This window comes from Cyrtonyx montezumae, unplaced genomic scaffold (genome assembly GCF_038088225.1).
Source record: "Cyrtonyx montezumae isolate F1298 unplaced genomic scaffold, pur_monq_1.0 scaffold_64, whole genome shotgun sequence".
Classification (NCBI taxonomy): Eukaryota; Metazoa; Chordata; class Aves; order Galliformes; family Odontophoridae; genus Cyrtonyx; species Cyrtonyx montezumae.
Window position 1 is genome coordinate 436,335 of NW_027072072.1, and position 16,203 is coordinate 452,537.

Below are 16,203 nucleotides of genomic sequence, written 5' to 3' on the forward strand. Positions count from 1 at the left end.
CCGTGTCAAATGCCTTGCTGAAGTCCAGGTAGACTACATCAACAGCCTTTCCCTCATCTACCTGTCTGGTCACCCAGTCATAGAAGGAGATGAGGTTGGACAAGCACGACCTGCCCCTGGTGAACCCGTGCTGGCTGGGTCTGATCCCTTTATTGCCATTCACGTGTCGTGTGATCTCCCTCAATATCATCTGTTCCATAACTTTCCCTGATACCGAGGTCAGGCTGACAGGCCTGTAGTTCCCCGGGTCTTCCTTACGGCCTTTCTTGAAGATGGGAGTCACATCGGCAAGCCTCCAATCTTGTGGGACCTCTCCAGATAACCAGGAATGCTGATAGATGGCAGAAAGTGGCTCGGCAATCACCTCTGCTAGCTCCCTCAGCACCCTTGGGTGGATCCCATCTGGCCCCATGGACTTGTGGCAGTTCAGATGGAGGAGAAGATCTCTGACCGTCTCTGCTTGAATCACAGGGGGTGCATTATGCACCCCGTCCCGGACTTCCAGGTCAGGGCAAGTACCATTTGGATAACTGTCCTGTCTATTAAAGACAGATGTGAAGAAGGCATTGAGAACCTCAGCCTTTTCCTTATCATCTTTTCCTTATCATTTGTGACCATCTGTATAAGAAACCATGATTATGTAGCACTAGCTCAGTTTTAAATCATCCAGTTATCTTTGTAATCTGAAGAGTGTTCTGCAGTGGCTGCTGGATTAAGAGATTAAGCATTATGAATAAGATGAACAAACTGTCCCCTCATTAGCATTCCCATTATTACCAGTCTGAACATTCTCACTGGTATCACTGAGGGAATTACTGGTAAAGAGTCTGAGAACCTAACCCAGTAACTCAACCAGTTGTCTCCTGCAGGACTCTTGGACACCCACTAGCTTGGTGGGGCTGCCCTCAGGATCACTCAGGTCACCTCCTGTTATGCTCCTGAGGGCCTCACCAAGCTGGCTTCACCATGTCTACAGAGGGTGGGCTTGGGTTAACATCTGCTAGATCTTATAAGGTGGGGCTCGTTCGCCTTTCTGGTCTCCTCATTAGAAGTTCTAATGTTTACTTATCTTTGAATCAGGTTTTGCTCCATTTCTTCCACCTAAGGCCATGCCTCGCTGCCTATTTATGTTGTCATTTGAATAAGCTAAGGTTTCATTGGTGGAGTGGCTGAGACAATAGAAAAGCAATCCTACGCTGAGGGTGGAGCTGGGAATTTTAAAGACTTGAACTCTAACAACACTGAGAATACTGACTACAAATGATTTTTTTCAGAAATGTAGTTTGAGTGCAGACACCTAGAATGTCCTCCCCAAAGCTCTGTTATCCAGCAACACGGTGAGCTAATCAGAGCTGACTGTTGTGTTTAGGCAGAAATCTGTTTAGCTTATTTTTTCCAGAGTGCACCAGTTTTCAGGCCCAATGTAACTGTCTGAGGATCAAGGAAAGTTATCACTCACCAGTTTTTAATGCAAATATTAAGTCATCAAACTCCTGTGATTCCTCATCAGCAGCCAGTGAGCTGTTACTAAATCCTCCAGAAGGGTGGAAAACATTACCATTTTGTGGACTCTGCTTAAAGGCAGAACTAGCTTGACTAGCAGGCTGCAACGATGCTCTCTCCCAGTCTGCTGGCACCTGTAAAGTTTGAAAGGACATGGAAATGCAGTAATTGTAACATCTACACTGTAAAAATAACTGACATGACTGCTATCTTGAGATAACAGACTGGAATCTATAACCGAGCTCAGATTTAAAATCAGCTATTCAGTCACTTCTGTACTGAAGTATGTAGGCTAATTTAAATACATATGTTAATATCTGCACTCAAATCATTTAACCTTGTGCTTACTACACCTGCCCTACTCATCTCAAAGTGTTCAGAACATTTTGCTATTGCTAAGTATTGGCCTCTGCTACGGACAACTTTTAAGTAAAATTGCTGAATAATTCCAGCCAAAATATGACCTGTGACTCTTACCACTGCTGCTTCCTTCACTGGGTCCTCTCCCTTCTACAGCCACTGCTCAGCATCATGTTGCATTTGATGATGCGCCATTGCCAACTCATGGCTTTCCAGGATCTACCAATGTAATCTTTTAAAGTCATTTATCAGTCTTTGAAAGTGTTGGTTTGCAGCCTGACAGCTTTGATTTTAACTTTGCTATATTTCATCTGGCACTTCATTTTAAAGTGGAGTCACACACACACACACAGAATCACAATTTCAGTTCATTACGAACAGGTGTTTGTTTGTTTTTTTTAATTTTTTTATTTTTAATTTTTTGTTTTTTAAATCTATCTCCTCCATAACTGTAGAGCAAAGCCAACACACTGAACTCTAAATGCATATATTTTATGATTATTAAAGTGTATTTTCTTGGCTTACTGCTCACCCATTGCTTGGGAGACAGGAATACAAAAGCTTGCTGCATGGAGCTGAAGGGCTTTGCTGTCCACTGTTCTTGAGGGTCAGGCCCCACTGTAAATGACATTCTGAGAAGCCTAAGCCACTGAGCAGTCTGCCAGGTGGAGCTTTAACCCCCTGACAAACCCACAGTTGAGCAGGCAGAGAAATGGGAGAAACAGACACCAGTTTTGCAGCTTGGTTTCCGCAAAAAGCACTACCAGAGCTGACACAGTTCTTTGAAATATTTCAGTTCCATTAAATTAGCTTGAAATTTTTCATCTCCATCAACATTCATATGTACATAGCAGCAAAAGTCCCCTTGGTTTACTACAGATAGTAAAAAATAGATATGTAGCAGCACTCCAGTTCCAGAAATGAAGAGCTTGAAATCATCTCCCTCAAAATTAACTTTGTGAAATCAGAAAACAAAAAGTCATCTTAAGACCTATAGTAAGCTGAAAGAATCATCCTGATATTTTCTTTTCTCGTGTCCCACTTCTGATGACATTTTAACCAACCTCTGTAGCAAATTGAACACACAAGTAGAAAGAGAAATTCCCTAGATGGGATGCTGCCAGTGAACTGTATGTTCCAAGAATATCATCATGGCCAAGGATAACATCTCTTCACAGTAAAAGGAAACATTTCTCCCATACACACCCAGGGAAAAAAAAAAAGGAAGAGCTATGATAAGTATCTTCTCATTCACTTCACCACTTAAAAGTACATAATTAAATGACTACAGAGCACTGTTACCTCTTCCATAGCGCTGATGAGGTTCTGAGTGGACTTGCTGATCTCTCCACCTGCAGCTGGCAACCCACTGCCATGTGTGAAGAAAGCAGATCCCGGAGTGCTGTGTCCATTCATGTCTACAGTGTAACTTGCCTTCACAGGGCAGCAAAGTTGGTTGTGCAGGATGAAATATACCACAAAGACATAAAGACCCTGAAACACAGGGAGAGAAAAAGAACACTGATGTGTGAAATGAAGGATGCTTGGATCAGATTTTGAGCATGGTTACTGCAAGGTCCAGTACGCTGTTAACAGATTCCTTCCCCTTGCAGAGTGGCAGTCTTGTTTCTCTGGATAATAAGAAAAGATGTCACCGTCAATCAGAGACCTGGACTATAAGTGAGTTCACATACAGAGGCCTCCAGTTAAACACTGTCCTTCCCACAGAAAGAAAGAAAAAATAACAAATGCAACCCAAAAGAGTCACTGAAAATGACTGCTTGAACCTACGTAGCTCCAGAGCAGATCCAAGTTCACAGCAGAAACATTTTTACCGTTGTCATAGCAGTGAAAATGTGGTTACAGACTGCCTTTACAATAGGTTTTGGCTGCTGGAATCTAGCTACAATTTTTTTACTTTATTACTGACCTGTTGCTTCTTTACATTTCTACCGCAGTCTCAATCTGCGTTTCTGGTATTACAGACACCAAGTTGTGGCTACAAATTATATTCTCTATGATAACCAGTAATTTAACACTGTCTTTCATTTGTGATTACTATAAAGGCTGTATTGTGTGTTGCCACAGTTCTTCTTTAAAAATTGCTGATTTTGACCTTTAGGCTCAGCCAAGAGGAGTATTATAACTATGTCTTCTGTTTGCACAGGAATACAGTGATCGGATTTCTGAACATGCAGTCTGACCTTCTCCTTCTCTAATTATTAAACTGCACTGATACTGAGTGAAAATTGTCCATTTAAATTAAGGAATCAAACAAATAATAATTAATAAAGAGGGGGTTAACGAGAAGTGTGCATAACAAAGACCTCAGGATTCCTCTTGATTACTGTAGTTTGCATTGCTTTTTATATTTCATCTTGTCCTCTAGATCCCTATGACCAATTGCAATAAACAGAACAATTTACTGGAAAGGAGCCCATCGGCATGACAGTAATAGCTGGGATTATAAATAGTGAGGAGTTTCATCTAATTATATTTGGGAATTTTTAGCAGAAAGAAATTTAAATGTGTGTTGAGAGAGCGTGTTCGTTGCCATTCCTATAAAGCAGGAAACATAAACAGCACTTCATCCACAGATTCATAATTTCTAATGCCAAAACTACATAACAAAACAACGCATAATAACAGTTTGGTACAAAGCTAACAGAAGCAAATGATTTCAGTCTCAGCTACGGAAACTCTGGAAATGCCTTCGTACAGCTGCTATAGATCCAGATGGCTACACAGTCTGGGATGAACTTTGTTTTCTTTTTTTAAACAGCAATCAGAAAAACATAAAAACAATTATTTTAATAGAACAGTTTTCCACTTTCAATAGTTGTTTTTTCTTTTCTTTTCTTTTCTTTTTTTTTTTTTTTGTCATGAAGATTCAGAGCACTTAACTGAGAGGCTTACAAAGGAAATTTCTGTGTGATTCGTGTAAATACATTCCACAGAACTGATGCAAACGCACACTGCACTTAAGAGACACTAAAAAGGGACTAAAATGTCCTTTCCTTCTCTAAACAAATCCAAGGACTCTCATGTAGGTCAAGCATAACGGGACCAGCAAGCAGATTTCTTCTAATTTAAGTTTAATGGAAGTATAAAGGATAAGAGATCTGAGAAGAATGGACAGCAGTGGTGACAGTCAGCTCCAGAATTCAGAACAGCTTCTGGCCCTCCCTTTTCTAAGGACACAGCCATAAAAGTCATACATACATTTTGTATTTTTCACAAAAGACAATTAGTTGCAAGCTCTGCACAGCTGTCTTCCAGAATCAGGGGGAAACTAAGCTCCTTTGAGAAAGGCTGATGCTATATTTTGCTCCTGTGCAAGGCCTGAATGCGGACACATTCTACCAAGGCAAACAAACACAGAATACAACACCAAAATGACCTCTCTAACTTCAGTTCCCTGATTTAAGTCTCAGTGTGTTTTGGGCAGTGCTATTTCTGAGGACCTATTGCCATACCAGCATCACAGGAAGCGTTTTGACAGCTAAAACACCCTGGCCTGGTCACCCTGCTGCCAGGACACAGACTTTCTCCCAGCAGCAGGAGCCACCAGTACCTGGATGCACTGGCTCCCAGCTGGCAACTCTCCTTTAATTCTAGCTGCAGCCCTTCTTTCATTAATCTAGATTCAGAGACAGGCTGATGAGATGTGATCCGTAGGGTTCAAGCTGTGTTAATAGCCTTCTCTTGTTTCATAGTAATACATTCCTGAAATAGGGGAGTGGGCATCAATCATACAGTAATTTGTCTGTTAACCATGATGCATATTTTCCAGTTAAGGTACGGACACGAGCTTGTCAGGCAACCTCAGTAAGGAGCTGCAGAGAAAATGAACAGGGACCAAGGACTCTGTAGAATGACCTTGTGATGTCTCCCCTTGCTAGTACGGAAGTCTGGGAAGGAATTTTGGCACGTGATGTTCAGGGAACTCCCACATGTTCATGTGGAACAGTGATGAGGCTGCTGTGGGTCCTTCTGCAAATCAGAGAGTTGTTTGACTGGTCTGAGGACAAGAGAATTCACAGACTGAGGTAGGTAACAGAAGTAAAAATTTGTGAGTTTCACTTTTCCTGTCCAGTGGAATATTACAAGCAGAGGCTTACAAAACCATTCTAAGAGAACCCACACACCTAATTAGGTTACTGATATCACTTACGCAGGAACTGCACTGTTGGGTAGATGATTACTTGCTTTGGTGGAAAAAAGATGGATCTTTCTTCATCCCATATTTGTACCCAGTTCTGCAGAGTCGAGAATATATGGCTTGCAGAGATGAGGTTCTGCATGCTATTGTTGTGGTCTGGAAGTATCCAAGAGGCTTATGATCATATTCTCACTATTCGATGTCACTATCAGAAACCACTGGAACTGAATGTTGTGATTACCAACCTGATATTCTGGGAGAAGATTGAAAAATGAAGAGAATGAAGTAGGATTCTGGAGGCTATAACTGCAATGCTACACAGCTTCTGTGCACTGGACCCACAGGGCTGCTTAGAAAACATTTAACTCCACGTAAATAATGGCTATGTTGTGATAGCAGTATTAGCACTGTTGTTCATGTCGCAGCAAAAGATAAGAGGGAAAAGTGTTACTAATGTGTTTCTTCTTGAGAAAGATTAGAACTACTTCAAGTAGCCAATTAGGCTGTCATAACGATGGAAATGCAGGCAGGAAACTTGCAATTCTCTTCAAATAGATAAGGTGGCGGCCTGAAAAATGTGTGTAAGATATTGCCACTAAAGCTTGCTGCTTATGTTACTGACATATGCAGATGCAAGACAACTCAGCTTTTGTTATTTAATCTCAGCAAACCAATCTGTACATCTCTGCCTGTCATATCCGCTTTCTTCCACTGCTAATGGGCAAACATTGGGAAACAAACATCTAAAAAACCCACAACTGTTTGATGGATATCTTACATGAGAAAGAATCCACTTGTTACCTTTTCAGCCAGTGAGGTGGAAACGGCTTTGATGCTGCTCTAGGCTAATCCAGATACTTCACCAGTCATAGAATCACTGAATAACCTCAAAGCTCACCTATTTCCAACCTCCTCTTGTGGGCAGGGCTACTACCCCCCAGATGAGGTTGCCAAGGGCATCACCTAGCCTAGCATTGAGCACCTCCAGGGATGGGGCATCCACATCTCCTCTGGGCAGCTGTGCCAGGACCTCACCACCCTCTGAGTAAAGAATTTCCTCCTTTCACCTAATCTAAATCTGCCCTCTCTTTGTTTGAAGCTGTTTCCCCTTGTCATACCACTGCCAACGAGTGTAAAAAGTCTGTGTCCAGCATTTTTACAAGCTGCCCTGGAGTACTGAACAGCTGCACTGAAGTCTCAACAAAATTTTCTTCAATCTGAACACCCCCAGGTGAGATGCTACAGCCCTCCTCTGGGCCCTGCTCTGACATAATAAATACATCTTTCCTTACACCCAGTTAGAATTTAGGATGAGTATCTCTCATTCCCTACCACTTCCTCTTGTCCACTGGATTAAGTGACAGCATCACAGACAGCAATCACGTTGGTCATTGTAAACCAAAAGAAGGCTGAAGGCAGTGAAGTACTGGAATAAGCTGCCCAGAAAGGCTGTGGATTTCCCATCCCTGGAGCTGCTGGAGACCAATGCCCTAAGCCTAAATTCAGTCTGGACCCTGTTTCGAGCAAAAGGTTGGACCACACAGCTTGCCAATGTCAAGCAGCCACAGACTCATGGGAACACAAAAATAAGAGGCACTTCTACTCATCACCCAGCACAGAAGAGCCAAACTCAAAAAGTCAGGATTATGGGTTTAAAACTTCTGATTGTTACGGCTGTGAATGTTATTTGAAAGTACTACTGCATCTAATTTTGTTTTCAACTAAAAAGCATATGATGCTGTGACAAGATCTACTGAGTGGCCTTTGCAGCTAGTGTTAATCTACTTGTCCTTTTATCCTCAATTTCAACACGATCCAAAGTTGTACAGTTGATTCTTTCCAACATACAGCAGTGATCTGCATGGTAATTTTTTCAGACTCCAGTTACTCCCTGATTCACTTGTCCATAGGAGAAGAATGGAGGTTCCTCTGGTAGAGTTTTGTGCCTGTATATGTTTGAAGGGAATTCTCAAATATAGCAGCTTAATCTACTCTATGGAGCAATGGTGTCAGGAAGCTATTAAATTTAGGACATACTCCCACAACTGTAAAAAAAGAGGCATAATAAATTTTACATCTCCTTGACATCATATGCAGACCTGGTAGACTGATCCACTGAATGCCTTCTTTGTATATTTGATGCTCATATTTTCTCTTTCCCCTCTAATTCTGCACATTCCAGGACACTGAGCTTCCACTGCAGAATATCTAAATTCAGAAATTGAGACAATTCTGACAATAATAAGGAGAAAGGACGCAACAGACTTTAGGCCATCAACAAACTTCTTCCTTATCTCCTTTACATACCGAGAGAAAACCAAGATGCTTTCTGTTTCTCATAACTCTGAAGTGTAAGATAAAGAAGTTTTACTAATTTAATGAAAGCAAACACATCAAGGCACAAAATTATTAATAATTTTTACAAGTGTATATCACACTCCTCACATATGTATAATTTAATTCATGGCTGAGATACTCTGTCCTGGAATTGAGGAGAAGTATATTCAGACAATGTGATCTATTTTAGAGGAATGGCAATTCTCTTTATAAAACTAAAGCATCTGAACAGGACTTCTAGAAAATAAATGTCACTGAACATCCACCTTTCCTCAACCAATTTCAAAGCATTTATCAGAATTAACAAAATTCAGTGTGCTCTAAAAATGTATAGCTTACTTCTTACTTATTAATTGCTAAAATTGACTTTCCAAAAGGGACTATTTGGAGAAATCGAGGCTTGCAAGGAAAGATAGTAGCTCGTGTTGTATCACAGACAGATCTCTGTGTCCAGAGCCAGATTGTTCTTTGTTACGACATAGCCTTGGATCACATTCATTGGTGCCAGGTGGTAAAATAACAAGCAATGACACAAACAGACGTCTCTTCCAATTGAGAACTGATCTTTACTCTGATGAACTTTTGGGATTAGCTCTCTGCAGTCACCACAGAGGAATTTATGCACAACAGGCTGTGCTTTGGTTTGTTTCACTCCAGTTTTATTAATCTTATCAGGGTTAGATAAGTTCGTATGCTGTGGACTGCTGCTTTCTCATGTAGTTTTCTATCAGTAGGCTGACAAAGCCTGCTCTGGATTAGTACTAATTCATGCAACAATTGCCTACTGCATTTGGGAAAAAAGCTGTTCTGATTAATCCTGATAATCTGCATGTTTTGCCATGTTCGAGAAGTGAGCATTTACACATTCAAGAAATGACTCAAAATGTTGAGGGAATCCGTATTAGGAAATTGCTACCAGAGCCATTGTACAACATCTGATAGATACTGAACATTGTCTTTTCTTGTCTGTTTTGGAAGAAAATTAGCCATGGAACTCAATATGCTTTTGCACAGTCATTACTGTTTACCAAGTGACACATGTAAAACATACATAATTCTGTATTCACGTCACCAAGTTACTTGGTTTTCAAGCATAATAGTGATGAACCTCAAGAACAGCATTTCTGTGCATGTCTAGTTATTAAAGAGCAGACTTTAAATATGGCTTTGTTTGTTTTTGTTTGTGTGTCTTTATCATCCACGTTTTCTTTGAGAATAGCTTGAAAATCTTTCATTGGTTTCATGATGACAGAAGTATTATCTTAGTCACATGCTACTATATCCTAAGCCATCACATAACATCTCCCACTCATAGCTCTCCAGAAATATTAACCTTTGAAATGTAAATCAGATCCCTCTGTTTAAATCCAACTCTTCTTGGCATTCAAAGTCACTGTTGTAAAAGCTGTATCCTTAGTAATGCAACCCTGCCAAGTGGTGGGGTTTATTAAGTCAACTATGGACCTGCTGCGTATCATCAACATTTTGACTGTTTAATTGCCATTAAGCAGCAGTTTTCATGATGTTATTATCATACTTATCAATTATATTTTTCTTACTTATCATAGTTTCCAGTGGGAACATTCACTGACTATCAGCACTTTGCTTCAAGAGGTGTTTGTTTTCTGTTTTGCTCTGTAGATAAGGATTTATCTCAGTTTTAGCTGAAGTTCTAAAAATTCACATAGAGATCAAAAGACAAAAGTAATTGAGGACTGCAAAACTCACCATCTTGACAAGCGACGTTAGAAGATCACTTGCTGAACCTACCAACCAACCAACCACCACCACCACCACATACATCATGCACTCAAAAGCCAACGTAAAGTCACGCGGTAAGAAAGGGAATAATTCAGACAACGCCACTGGGACCGTACTTGGGCGGCACTGAAAGTAATGCCTCCTAATTTATGATGTTGGCCCACAATGTCAGAGGCAGATGTTGGTGGTATGGTATGAATACTATCTTGATTAGCTCATCCACACGTCAGCTAAAAGTAATGGCTATATTTAAAAATAGTGTTGTGTAGCTGAGTATTTGCTCTGTCAAATAATATTTTTGTATTCTTTATATCTGTTGCAGTTTCCACGTAAATAAATATAAGGCATCACATTCAGAGAGATCTATATATTTACAGATTTGCATTAAGATATGGTGGTTTCAAGTGCTTTCCTTTGTATAAAGTTATAATTTCCGAGGTTAAAATGGGGTTTATATTTTGTAATAATGATAAAATAAGGCGCTTTCATTACTGGCAATATTTTCTTAATATTAGCATAACACCTGAAACTTAGTCCACACTGCCAAGTTTATTTTTATGCAATGCTAGCTATGCCAAGACCATGCTGAATCTTGCAGCTTCTACCCAGTGCCAAAGACATAAATCCCTTTCTGGCAAACTGCATTCAGCTTGAAATTAGTCTAAACTTGGCTGAGCCTCACCTATAAGGTTCACAGACTTTGGGAAATCTTTAAAAAGCAGATTTGCTTGGATACTCAAGATTCACTATAAATATTTTGCATAGCTCATAGCACACTTTCAGCTACTCCCACATGACAATCATTTGTACCTCCTATTTCAGCCCTTCTTCTATATTTATTGTTGATGGTAGATTCAACCTTTATAAGATAGGGGTTCAGCTTGAAGATGCATTGAAAGTACACATGCTGTGCCAAGCTTGCCAGATGTGCAAGCTGGGCTGGAGTAAGATTCTGTTACTTCTTTCCAATGTAGCCGTTCCACAGATACCAAGGAAGCCCTGTTTCTGTACTTCAGCTGAGCTGAGGAAGAAATAAATACTTAGTCAAACAGCAAGAGTATGGCAATAGGACAGGCATGATGTGTGGAGGACAAACACAAGACAGCAAGCATGCAGAAGGAGCTTAAAATTCATCTCTGCTGCCCTGGCTGCAGTCTTTTGTTTGTTAGAGTACTCTGTGAGACTCAGTAAATCACACCAACCACAGGGGGCTAAGAACAGTGAAGAACAGACAAGGCAAAGCAGAACAGCTGCATATTTTTCCCCATCTCTGCCTCCTTTCTCTGCCCATAGCTTGTTTCCCTCTACTTTTTTTTCCTTCTTTCCTGCAGAGGAAACAGAAGTCAGGAATGACGTCCACTTTATAGCAGATTCCTCTTGTGCTTTGTGCTATTTGGAGGTAGCATGTTTCACTGTAAAGCTTGGATTATTTGTCTACTGAGGAACAGTGCTCTAAAAAATAAGACGTACCAAAAGCTACATAGTTATTTCTAACATATTTTTCAAGTGCACTGACTACACAGATTAAAAATAAATAAAGGTCATGATTTAACCCTAAACTTCATAATATTCTTTAAAAATCTATGGTCACACTTGCTCTCCAGGGTAAACATTAAGGTAAACCTACGTTTACCACAGAGTCTAAGCCTTGCCTCAGCCTAACTTCTTTTTCCAACAGGCAAGAATAGACAGATAAAAATTTTTTTGTCACTTACGCCCATCGGTTGTGAGATTCCCTGACTGACGGTGATATAGCAATCAAATCTCTGGATGTACACGAAAGCAGGCAGCAAGATGCCATAGCAAGGCAATACCCAAGAGGGAATCTGGGAGCTGAATAAGCTACGTACAAGCTAACATCTTTGCACACAGGTCAGTCTCACCCATACGGAAGGTCCAAGAAAGCACTGACCAGTGTAGGGAGTCATATATCTCTGAAATTTATTTGCTATTAGAGAAAATTTCAAAACAAAGAGTTAAGCAGTGGCTAGTAGTTATCATCAAGACAACAACTTTTTCCTTTAATTGATCTTTTCAGTGCTGTAATCTCTTTTACACCTATAGTTGTCTCTTCATTCCCTGTTACTCTGTGAGATGTGACTGAGAAACAGGACAGATGATTTATTCAGCAGCGTTTTTCTGGAGCATCATAAAGGAGCAAAACTGTGAGTGATTGCAACTACTTCAGCAAACAAGAAAACAAAAAAAATCTGACTCAGAGGGAACGTAGGGGTTCTGCATTACCAATATAGTTACCTTCCATGTACCTGCTGACTCAGTTTTTAGGAAAGGTTGATGGAAATAAGGTATTCTTATATTGTTGCATTCTCTGGCTTCTGGAAAAACCTTTTGGAGCTATCACAATCTTGTTGTGTAGGTCTTGCTATTAAAAGAATATTCATAGAACCCTGTCAGTATCTTAGCTCCCTACTCCTCTAGATTTTAATGGCTATTACTGTAGATATTTACAGCCTTTCTACAGTATGTGAAACAGCAGAAGGAAGCTTTATTTTTAAAGCAGGAAGTTAACACTTCTTTGAGTGGGAATGCTCATCAAAGAAAGGAACTGTGGGCAAAAAAAAAAAAGAGGACAAGGACTAGATGTCCTTCCACAGCTGACAAGTAGGTGCACCAAAGTAGGTGGAGATATATATTTGGCTCTGTCTCTGATATCATTCACTTTCTGCCTTCATATAATGAGCTGATTTTCCACTCCCTCTCTGCGTTGCCCCAAGTATGAGCAAGGATAGGAAGCTCAGAATGAAAAAGAGTACCTTAAGAGTTAATGACGTCTTTTTTTCATATGGAGTGCTACTCAAAGTAAAATTCAAAACGAACGACAAAAACAAGTCATGAATATGACTTCCCTCTAGTGTTAGGCTGATGGCTTGAGTTTTTTAAGATCTAGTTACTCAAAAGCTTTCTGGTTGCAGGTTATAACTTTTGTTTTTAACAGAAAAGCCACTGTCAGAAAACAAAACAATGTTTGGACATGCTAAACAGAAGCATTAGCACACATAAAACGAACAAACAAAAAAATTGGGAAATTCACAGAAACTAGACAGGAAGAAATGAACACCAAGAACATTCCATTGGTAACTCTAAGCAGGGACCACTCTCTACTTTTGAGATAAGAACACTTCACAGAGTAATGGCTTTGTTGTATTTAATTATTTTACTGTGATTCTGCTATAAAAAGCCCAAGTTAATATACTGCAATGCAATATTAAAGGATATATAGATAGATGTAAATCAAAACAAAGCAAGAGAACTGTTCATTTTCACATCCTGCTACATTCATCAAATTTAGAGTGGACACAGTTCTATCCATCGTCAGAAACAGAGTGCAAGTCTTTTTCTGCTTGTACTTGGAAAACAAGAATTTAGTTTTCCTGCTGGAAATTCTCTGTAATGGATTAATGCCAGAAGTGACTTGAGATATGTTTGCAGCACTAAACAGAAAAATTTGGATAAGTCCTGCTCTGTGACCAGCTATCTATGGAGTATTTCATAAGAGGAAAAAGATGATGTGAGCAGTTGAAGGATGGATTTTCGCATATTTTCAAAGCACTAAGACCCTCAGCTGTTGTTTTAGATTTGGGATTTTTTTTGGCTTTTTCTTTTTTTCTGTTAGCTTAGATTTTCCCATTACTTAGCATGGAATATATGTCCTTTTGAGGTCTCACTCTTTGTGTGAGAGCTGCAGATCACTGCCTATTCTTTCCAGCACCCTTGTATGGCAATAACTGCTGGCTCGGCACTATCATGTTTTCTCATTGCAAAACCACCCAAAGTGTTTGACAGAGCTGTCTTGGCTGCACAGTGAAGTCCAACATAAAGCAAATACAGAAAGCTGCCAACTCTCAGATTTGCACGGTAGTTCAGGCAAAGAGCATGTGGCTGGGAAACAGGCCCTGATGTTTTACAAAGAAGACCTCCAGCCTCGGTCCATGCATTCACAGGCATGAGCACAGAAAGGCCAGCACACCAAAGTGAGCTTCACCAGCCCGGAGGGTCAGATGACATTGGGAATGCTGACCTAATGCTGCTTTCCCTCCGGACTGCCACATGTTGAGGTGCCTATAGCTGCACGTTGTCTTCTGGAAGTCAGCAGGAATGATGAGCTGATAGCAAGTGATAAAAAGCCTGAAGGGAGGTAGAAGAAATCTTGAGAGGGAAATGGAATGAAACTCCAGTAAGACACTTCTGTGTTAGGGGAAACTTTGCCAGGAGGGTGGATTTCAAAGCAGTTTTATGTTAAACAGGTTGGACGCTTGTTTATAAAAGTCAGCTACAAAGCAAAGTGAGGGAAGTCTCATTGCCTGATGTGCTATTTCATATAACTGACTGAATGTAGAAGCCCACAGCATAACTTTCACCATACTGTTCTGGTAAGGACTCCTGGAATGGGAACATTTTGGCTACTTTTGCTTTTCCACACCTAAGTCCAGCACAGAAAGGTTCACTTGGACAAAAATATAATGCAATTGCACTACTGGCCAAGTTGGATGAATTAAGTACTCTCAGTAGGAAATCCTAGCTGTCTTCACATACCTAGCTTCTGCCTCACCATTGCACATAGTTTTGCTATTTCAAGTCTAAAAGTTGCTTGTGAGACAGTAGTTTTTTCTTTTTATTTTTTCACATATAAAAAGATTTTTTTAAAGAGAGGGTTAGGGTTCTGTTTTGTTTTGTTTATTCTTCTTTTAGTTTTCTGTTTTTTATGAAGCTGTTTTTTGCATTGTTTCTATATTGTATTGAGATACAATAAGGATTTTCTGAGTAACAGAAAAATATATTACTTTCTGTTTACGTAGAACTACAGATGTGCTTTAGCATAGGTGAGGTACAGTACATTTCTTATCAGCACAACTGGTTTTCGAGCACTGTCAGAAAGTAAGGAAGTTTAATGTGTAGACAAACTTCCATCTCTGTCCTTGGATAACTCCACGTTGTACTACCTCCATATGGACACTGAGAATATATACTCAGTTAACTGTAATCACCTTCACAGACTTTGGTTATATCAAGTTAATAGATGTAGTTTTTTGTTAAGTATTTCTTTTCTCCATTAAAAGGTACAAACACACAATGGAAATTAGTTACGTATGAACTAGGACAACAAAGTGTGTTTACTTTGGGTCACAATTTGGTTATGTGTTGACTTCACTGCAGAAATAGAATAAATAGATGATAAAGTGACTTTCTTAATTTGGGAAGGAATCTAAAAGGAAAATAAGTAATTATAGTAACTGCTATCTAATGTTGCTGAGAACAGCAGAAGATCATGATTTGATCTCATGTGTGAGCATTGTATGAACAACTTCTGTATTTAAGGAAAATGCTAAAATAAAATTCACTATAAGCATAAATAGGATGATAAATTGCTAGTAAAAAGAATAAAATATTGTAATTAATGTTTCTGCTTATACGAGAATTTTACCCACAGAAAGCATATTTATACCATCCATGTGGATGCTTATCAGATGAGATCATTAATTACTACTAATTCAAAAAATAATTTGCAAAATCTGCTCCGAGTTTATATTTTTGCATAGTTCCTAGATGGTCAGGAAAACATTAATACGTGCTATAGATATGTTTTGTTTTGCAGATGTTAGAGCACACAATTACAGAAAAGATGATGAGAAACTCTTTCAAAGGGAGTGTAGTCAGGACAAAGGATAATAGCTTTAAAGTAAAAGAAGGAAGATTTAGATTTGATATCAGGAAGAAATGCTTAACTGTGAGGATGATGAGGCCCTGACACAGCTGCCCAGGGAAGCTGTGGATGCCCCATCCCTGGAGGTGTTCACGGCCAGGGTGAAGAGGGCTCTGGGCATCCTGATCTCCCTTCCAACCAAAAGCATTCTGTGATTCCATGGCTATATGAATATTTATTCATGGCATGGCTGTAGTGACATCTTTATTTCAAACACCCTGTTGAACTTTTAAGTCTTTATGCAAAAAAAAAAAAACCCAAAACATTTAAGTATCTTTTATTTAATAAATCTTCCTGTGGTGAAGAGCAGCAGAATGAAGGAGATGGGTCAAAAGCTAAGCAGCTGCATGCACGGCAC

General features: G+C 39.7%; 1 protein-coding gene across 1 annotated transcript in view; it reads right to left on the minus strand.

Moving 5' to 3' along the window:
* ADGRV1 (adhesion G protein-coupled receptor V1) overlaps positions 1-16,203 on the minus strand; it is a 227,553-nt gene that overhangs the window by 7,697 nt on the left and 203,653 nt on the right. The window contains exons 88-89 of the mRNA XM_065750127.1: positions 3,166-3,357; positions 1,460-1,637 (exon numbers count right to left, since the gene is read on the minus strand). Of these exons, the coding sequence (XP_065606199.1) occupies positions 1,460-1,637; positions 3,166-3,357 (370 nt within the window). The remainder of the gene's footprint in view (positions 1-1,459; positions 1,638-3,165; positions 3,358-16,203) is intronic.